Source organism: Salminus brasiliensis, chromosome 9 (genome assembly GCF_030463535.1).
Source record: "Salminus brasiliensis chromosome 9, fSalBra1.hap2, whole genome shotgun sequence".
Classification (NCBI taxonomy): domain Eukaryota; kingdom Metazoa; phylum Chordata; class Actinopteri; order Characiformes; family Bryconidae; genus Salminus; species Salminus brasiliensis.
In genome coordinates this window covers 9,388,701-9,397,442 of record NC_132886.1, presented here as the reverse complement: position 1 = coordinate 9,397,442, position 8,742 = coordinate 9,388,701, and the positions used below count along the sequence as shown (strand labels likewise).

The 8,742-nt window shown below is 38.0% G+C and overlaps 1 protein-coding gene across 1 annotated transcript; it reads left to right on the top strand.

The window, feature by feature from the left end:
* Positions 1 to 405: 405 nt before the first annotated feature.
* On the top strand, positions 406 to 6,239 carry LOC140562305 (Fc receptor-like protein 5). The gene is made up of 10 exons (XM_072687834.1): positions 406 to 700; positions 830 to 1,096; positions 1,607 to 1,879; positions 2,665 to 2,964; positions 3,515 to 3,790; positions 3,896 to 4,177; positions 4,267 to 4,545; positions 4,764 to 5,012; positions 5,184 to 5,300; positions 6,021 to 6,239. Exons 1-10 carry the CDS (start codon positions 406 to 408, stop codon positions 6,071 to 6,073), a joined length of 2,391 nt encoding a protein of 796 aa, XP_072543935.1. The 3' UTR covers positions 6,074 to 6,239.
* The last annotated feature ends 2,503 nt before the right edge of the window (positions 6,240 to 8,742 follow it).

Below are 8,742 nucleotides of genomic sequence, written 5' to 3'. Positions count from 1 at the left end.
GCACACAGTTCCAGTATTATCATCTAAAAAAGGTGTGCACTAAATAAGTCAAGTCAAGTCAAGTCAAGTGGGTTTATTGTCATTTCAACTACATACAGAGTACACAGTGAAACGAAACAACGTTCCTCCCGGACCATGGTGCAACATAGACAGTGCATACAAGACACCTGGTGTATTTAGGGTTAACTATTAAACACCTAAAGTTTATCTAAAACCAACAATCTCTAATAGATACTAATGTAATAGCCAGTATCTCCAGTGTAATCATCATTAACACATGTACATTTAACACTTTATTTTCTCCAGTAGCATTTATAATGTCACCATGTATCTGTGTGTATTCTGTGTGCCACCTTTCCACTGCTTCTTTATACTGTGCATCATCTTCCACATCTTCTTCTAAAGATGTTTTATGGTCTTTTTACAGAGAGACCAAAAGCTGTGGTGACCATAGAGCCTGATAGTCAGGTGTTCAGAGGAGAGACTGTTTCTTTTAGATGTTTCATACAAGGAGTAGGAGACAATGAGTGGACATACAGTTGGAATAAGATTGGCCAATCTAACCCATACAACATATCACAGGATTTCAGCATCAGCTCTGTTACAGACTCTGACAGTGGTGACTACACCTGCAGAGGAACAGTGAGAGGAACCTCTCGCACCTCAGAGAACAGTGCTGCTGTTACACTGACAGTATCAGGTGAGTGTGATCATCTCTCCAGTCTTCATTACCCTCTCTATCACTTCACTACAGATGATTAGTTTCTATTTCCATTAAGAACATGTTGATGTTAAAGGAACTCATTATGCACTTTTCCCTTTTCTGTAGATTTGCCCAGAGCTACACTGACTGTAGAACCAGACAGTATTGTGTTCACTGGAGAGTCAGTCACTCTGAAGTGTGAGATAGAGATTGACAATTACTGGAGTTACCAGTGGGATAAAGGAAGCAGACATCTTACAGCAGTTACACACAGGTCTATCAGTTTTACCATCAGTTCAGCAGCAGCTCAGGGTCAGTACTGGTGTAGAGGACTGAGTGATTACAGACCCAAATCATCACAGGACAGTAATGCTGTTACTCTTACAGTGAGAGGTAAGTTCACTGATTTTTTATTTTGGCAAAAGGAAAGTGTGTTATGTAAGATTAGTAGAACAGTCAACACTCATCACTGTAGCACAGCATAGCAACACTGCTGTCAGCAATATGTCACTAAGTTAGCTTAGCAATGTGACTTTGGTAAGGTCCTATGGGTTCGGAACTCCATTCTTACATTGAGTGAGTGTGAGTGTGAAAGTGTGAGAGGGAGAGAGGGAGAGAGGGAGAGAAAGAGGCATAAAACACAGCGGCCCACTGAGAATTGTCATGGTTCTTCTGATGGCCAGTTCATCCCTGCAAACATAAATAGTAAAATAAACAAACAGTTTATTAAAATGCTGAGTTTCAGGCTTTTTCTGGAGTCAGACATTATCTGTGCTCCTAACAGACAGAAGTGTGGAGGTGTGTTCTGTTGACTACTGTTTAAATCATTCTTTATAATCCACACAGACATGAAAACACCTTCATTACAATCATTTATTCTCTACATTTATTTCCTTTACACAGAGAGACCAACACCTGAGCTGACCATCACACCTAATCCAGCGTTCAGAGGAGAGATTGTCACTCTCAGATGTCATCTAAAGGGAGAAGGAGTAAGGAAGTGGACATACAGCTGGTATAGGATTGAATACATGGTTTCTCCATCCAGCTCATCACAGGAGTATGTAATCAGCTCTGTTACAGACTCTGACAGTGGTGACTACACCTGCAGAGGAACAGTGACAGGAACCTCACGCTACTCACACACCAGTGCTCCTGTTACACTGACTGTATCAGGTGAGTGTGAGAGCAGAAGCATTATTGAAGAATAGTAGTGATTGTGACCAGTCAGTGGTTGTGGGTAAAAGTGTGGACCTGGGGTGGGGAAGGGCAGGGTGTGACATTTGCTGATATTTCTTCACAAGGGACACTGTTGACTCTCAGCCTGTTTCTGTCTCCTCACAGCTTTTACCCTTCTCTACATGTTCTACATGGTCCTAGTGGACCTCTTAAGTGACATAATGAGAGATTCACACAAGAACACATCCAGATATTTTCTGCGTCGTTATTGGAGGTGGACATAGAGATCCACCTGAGTACTGCTGAGAATGTGTTTATTTACATCTCTACAAGCTTTTTAAAATGATTGGTATTGGCCAGAAGGATCCATAGGAATGACACTCAATGGAGTACTCTTTTGTGCAAATTATGTCATAAAAACAATTAATTAAAACAATTGGAGCAGCATAACTTTATTCCACCATCACAACATGGTGACATACCATGAATAGTGCAGATGTCATATTTATTGGTACATAAAAAATACATAAAATTGGTACATTGGTACATTGGTACATAAAAAATACAAAAGATAAAGTCAGGGACATGCAGATGAAAATGCAGGTCATTAATATAGTTCTCTTAGAGATGTGAGAGAAACACACTCTTATTAAGTCAGTAAGTGTACTGTGATTAGAAGAGTCTACATTGTAATGTGTAATTCCATCACTATAACACACTGTACTTTACACCACATTACCCAACACTGACTATGAGTGTTCCTCTCTCCTCTCTTCTCACAGCTTTACCCAGACCTACACTGACTGTAGAACCTAAATGGAGTCCTTTGTTCACTAGAGAGTCAGTCACTCTGAAGTGTGAGATTAGTAATTATGATGGATGGAGATATCAGTGGGAGAAACAGAATAATCAGCGTAGATGGTCTGCAGTGTCTCAGTTTGTGTATCACACTGTAAACAACAACACTCTCACCATCAGAGGAGATGCTGTGGTTAATGGAGATCAGTACCGGTGTAAAGGAGAGCGGCATGACCGGCCACGATCATCACAGTACAGTATCTCTGTTGCACTCACTCCAACAGGTGAGTTCATGCCTTAACGTATATATAAACGTATATATGGTCTAAATAAATACCAACATTGATTGTATGGCAGTGTTATACAGTGTTTATATTTTGTTCAGCGTTTTCTGACATGTCTAACTTGTTTTCATTCAGATTTAATAAAATAATATTTAGTAAACAAATAAACTGCTGCTATTCACTATTTACTTACATCACCTCTATTCTATACAACTTCACCCAAAATTACACTCACTGTAGAGTCAGTGCTGTGTTCACTTGAGTCATTCTAAAGTGTTTGAAAACCAGAATGTGCATCCTCAGATGTCATGAATTTATTTTTACTAGAACATTTTAAGACAGCATCTGATTTTAAAGCGTTTTAAATAAATTAATAAATCTTAATCCATTTAACAAACTGGTTTAATATAAAGTAAGATGACGCTAAAGCTTATTTCAAAATCTAATAGTGGTTGATCGGTCAGCTTGGTAGACAGACATATTTCATCCTTGCTCTATTAAGGAACAGTGTTTTGTTTGGTTTATTAACACTAGATTATTTTTCTTACAGGGAATCCTAAAGCTACTGTGTCCATTAAGCCTGATAATCAGGTGTTGAGAGGAGAGACTGTCACTCTCAGATGTGACCTGCAGAGAGGAGGAGTCGCTAAGTGGACATACAGCTGGAATAAGAGTGACCATACTGTCCACATATCCAACACATCACAGGAGTTCATAATCAACTCGGTTGTAGAGTCTGACAGTGGTAAATACACCTGCAGAGGAGAGAGGAGGAGTGATTCTCAGAGATCAGAGATCAGTGATGCTGTTACACTGACTGTATCTGGTGAGTGTTAATGGTTGATTTTTATGTAATTGAACACTTTTTACTCTGGATGAATGTTTGTTAGCTTGATTCTTCATTCACAATGTTGTGTTTCCTGTGTAACAGCTGAAGCCCAGGCAGTGCTGAGTGTGTCTCCACAGAGCTGGCTGACTGAAGGAGATTCAGTGACTCTAAGCTGCGAGGTCAGAGGCTCCTCTACTGGCTGGACATTCAGCTGGTACAGAGATAATGATGAGTTCCTCTCAGACAGCAGCAGAGGATCTGGAGGCCCCTACACACTCAGCCCTGCTGCTCTTCATCACACAGGAGTTTATATGTGCAGAGCAGAGAGAGGAGACCCAGTCTATCACACACAGTACAGCAATCCACAGCCTCTATGGATCACAGGTGAGGAAATATGGACACAACATCAGTGACCAGTTTTAGTTGTGTAGAATTGCACACACAACAACCTGTATCTTCTCTGCAACCTTTAGCTACGTCTCCTCCAGCATCTCTGACCATCAGTCCCAGCAGATCTCAACACTTTACTAATGACCCTCTCTCACTGAGCTGTGAGGGACAGAGTAACTCTACTGGATGGAGAGTAAGGCGATACACACACAGTGAGAGGGTGTCAGATTGTGTATCAGGCTGGGGATCAGTTACAGGATCTACATGCAACATCAGCTCGCTCTACTCATCCCACACTGGAGTGTACTGGTGTGAGTCTGAATCTGGAGGGAGCAGCAGTCCTGTCAACATCACAGTGCACAGTGAGTCTACAGTACACTTACCCATACTAGACGATCGATGTACATAGACCTTGTGAGCCTTGGAGGTTGGGTGCCTTGCTCAAGGACATGTGGTCACAAGTCTGCTTCTCTAACCTTCAGGCCATGGCTGTCCTTTACTGATATATTTGAAAGATGCAAACTTTTGACTAATAATTAGTATTATAATTATTATTTTACTGTCTATTTCATTCCTGCAGATGGTGCTGTAATTCTGGAGAGTCCTGTCCATCCCCTCACCAGTGGAGATCCTCTGATTCTAAGTTGTTTATATCACCACACAAAGTCTTTTGACTTCACAGCTGATTTCTATAAAGATGGATTATTCCTCCAGACCCAGACTACAGGAGAGATGACCATCCGTACTGTCTCAAAGTCAGATGAAGGTCTCTACCACTGTAAACTCACAGAGGGAGGAGAGTCTCCACAGAGCTGGATCTCAGTCAGAGGTTTGCTGCTTTTGACAGAAAACATCTAAAAACATAGTTTTTTCTCTATATTATTTTACACTGATACAGAACTGCCTGTATGAGTGATTATTTATGAGTGAACATAATGAGTATTTATTTTCATCAGCTCTGTGTAATTTAGGTGCTCTCTGTGTGTGTGTGTGTGTTCAGGTGTGTCTACATCAGGAGCTCCATTCTCAGTGCTCAGTCTGCTCAGTAGTTTAATGGCAGCGTCTCCGTATTTGATGGTGTCCATCATACTGGGGGTCAAATGCTTCAGAGCTCAAGGTAAGAGCTCAGTTACCTGTGGCTGTAATGCTTGGTCAGGCGTGGCAGTGAACACAAGGAAACACTTGCAAAACAAACAGGCTAGATCTACCAGGGCAGAAAGGGCAACAAGGACAACAGACGTAAGACCAAACAGGCAATGGCAAGATCAATATACTTCCCGTTTGAGCAGACCGTAGAAAGCTGTAGTATAAAGGTTGCAAAAAGAAAAAATTCACGGCAACGATTGAGTGAAACGCTACGACTTAAGAGGCCCCAGTTCCAGGTATTCAGAGTTGCGCTAATGAGGGAAGCTGGTCGCAGAGCACGTGCTCCTTATTTAGACTTGGTATGGTATTGTCTATGTGAGCCAAAAACATGTAATAAATGCACATTTTTACATTTCTTTCTTTTCAGTTGTAATTTTAAGACTATAAAGCTCTAGTGATCCAGCTCCTGGGATGCAGTTTGTATTTTGTTAATTGGCTAAAGAAAATGGGCTTGTTTTAATGTAGATAAAGCATATGATGAGCAACAGGTATGTCTTCAGTACACACAGTCATATGTGTGCTTGTTTTTTGTGTATCTTTGATAGAACACAATTTGCACAGTGTTTACCAGCAGACACTATGGCTTACAAGAAAGACTCATTCAGCATCACTGACACAGATGTTTCTTAATTGATCTGAAATTTTAATTGTAACATTGGTTTAATGCATATTTCTTATTGGGCTTTTACAGCTAAACCTGAAGAGATGAGCAGAACACAAGCAGTCACTGAAGTTGAATCATGATTATTAGTAAAAGTAATTTTTATAAATGACTTTTATAAAATTTATAAAGTAAGCACAGAGTTATTAAAGAGAAATGTGTGGGGCTGTTTTATCAGTATATATAATATATTTTTATCAGTATCATATATTTTAAACTGTGTTTATCTTTATTATAATAATTTCAGAATGTGACCAATAAATCTAAATGATTATGAAGTTACAGTTTTCTTCATGTTCTGTTCATGAATGTATGAGTCATTTTCAAAAAATACTACCATCCCTTTAGAACTCGCACAGGCATTTCAGCACCACATGTTCCTTAAATGAGTTGCCAATGTCAATGTTTTCTTCTAAATTCTATTTAGATGTTACAACAGCTTGACCTGCTATAGCAATAGCTGATGATGTTCAAATTATAATCAAACATCGTCTATCTATTTCAGTCTATGCAATGGGTATGTTTTTTTTATGGGTGCTTTTTTTATTTGAAATAATAGTTCCTTTTAAGCTTGTAAAAGCTTAACCTGAGGTAAACTCAACCACAAAATATTACTTTCTGAAAATGCACATTTACAGTAAAAGACAACTGTAGATCTACACAAAGAGGTGGCAGCCAGGTCATCACTACATAGCAGTTAGTGACATAATTATGTCCTATAACAAGAGGACAGATTATGTAAACATAGTTATTAATAATGCACCATGAGTAAAAAAAAAAAACATTGTTCGAAATGTTGTTCATTTGGGTCTAATATATATATATATATATATATATATATATATTAGACCCAAATGAACAACATTTCGAACAATGTTTTTTTTTTTTACTCATTATAAAGTATTATAAAGACTTCTGCATGGAAATGTATATATATGGAGTGTATATATATATATGAAATGACCCAAATGAAATGTTGTTCATTTGGGTCTAATATATATATATATATATATATATATATATATATATATATATATATATATATATATATATATATATATATATGAAATGACCCAAATGAAATGTTGTTCATTTGGGTCTAATATATATATATATATATATATATATATATATATATATATATATATATATATATGAAATGACCCAAATGAAATGTTGTTCATTTGGGTCTAATATATATATATATATATATATATATATATATATATATATATATATATATATATATTAGACCCAAATGAACAACATTTCATTTGGATCATTTCATATATATATATATATATACACTCCATATATATACATTTCCATGCAGAAGTCTTTATAACATGGCTAATGCGTTTCCTTACAATTAGGTAACATTTGAAGTTTGGAGGGGCTTGGCAATGACACATGTAGTCCCTGTGCAACCAGGGCAGGAAAGGTGGTGCCCCTGACAGGACACTGACAGGTCTTTCGTACAAATAACAACTTGCCCAAATGGAATGAATCCATTATTAAACTACTTCTCAAAGTAATATACATCTAAATTCAAAACTGGTGAAGATTTTAGCTGTGATTTCAGTTATTTAAAAAAGGTGCAGTAGGGAGCCTTTTCCAAACTGATGTTTCAGATCTAATGAACCTGATGACGGTCAGCAGATCAGCCCTGCACTGCACTCACTCAACAGGTTTGCTGGTGATGATGTTCAACACATTTTGCACAAATTCAAAATAAATCAAAATATACAATAAAATTCAATACAATAAAAACATCTAAGTAATTCCTTTTACCACAAAAGTAACACTAAATATACTTGTACAGCTTCATACAGGAAAACACACATTATGCTGAATAAATAATAATATGTTTATGGATTGGTCAGAAGTTTTGAATATAGACTAAACTGTAGAAGAGCAGCTATTTTGACAGCCAATTCTGTTAAATATTAGCTCATCAGACAAAGCCCAAAGATAATAAGTATAAAATAAAATATAATGAAATGATTTTTTTTTTTTACATTTATGCCATAGTTTGTTCTTGTGTTCTCAGTTAATAACATGTTGATTTGCCAAGTCCGGAAAGTTGACATGCAAACATCACTGAGATGTACACCATATCTTTTATATTCATGATTGGAAATAGTTCTGGTGAGAGGGAGACTGGTGGCTCAACATGTTGGTTTTATATTTTATTTTATAAAAGTATTTCATTTATCATAGTGAACTATTACTATATATCTGCAGTTCTTTTTCAATAAACAATGTTCACTCAATCACTGTTTATCAGCACATTTACGATGTACCATATTCTTAACATTATTATGTAGCATAAAACACTTATCGTATGATGGATCAGGCAGTAAGAGCAGTTGCAAAAAATGCCAGGTGGCAGTATAGTGAGCAATTGCACATTTGAATGGACTGAAGCTGCTTTTTTCATATGGCTGTTATTTATTTTCGTTCCACCCACACACACACACCCACACCCACACCCACACACCCACACACACCCACACACACACACCCACCCACACACACACCCACACACACAACCACCCACCCACCCACACCCACCCACACACACACACACACCTCCGGGCTATTGATGACAGGGTTGTGGGTTTGATACCTGGTTTTGGCAAGCTGCTGCTGTTGGGGCCTTGAGCAAGGCCCTTCACACTTTCTGCTCTGTTGGCTGTCCACCGCTGTGTGTGAGGGCTTAGCCTCTTACAAAACTTTTTAAAGGGGGTTA

Bases quoted from the DNA above. Each gene is read 5' to 3' on its own strand.
- LOC140562305 (XM_072687834.1), top strand. From the start codon at position 406: ATGTTTTATGGTCTTTTTACAGAGAGACCAAAAGCTGTGGTGACCATA. The intron at 4,178-4,266 runs GTGAGGAAATAT...TGCAACCTTTAG, and splicing joins ACAGCCTCTATGGATCACAG to CTACGTCTCCTCCAGCATCT. The intron at 5,013-5,183 runs GTTTGCTGCTTT...GTGTGTGTTCAG, and splicing joins GAGCTGGATCTCAGTCAGAG to GTGTGTCTACATCAGGAGCT.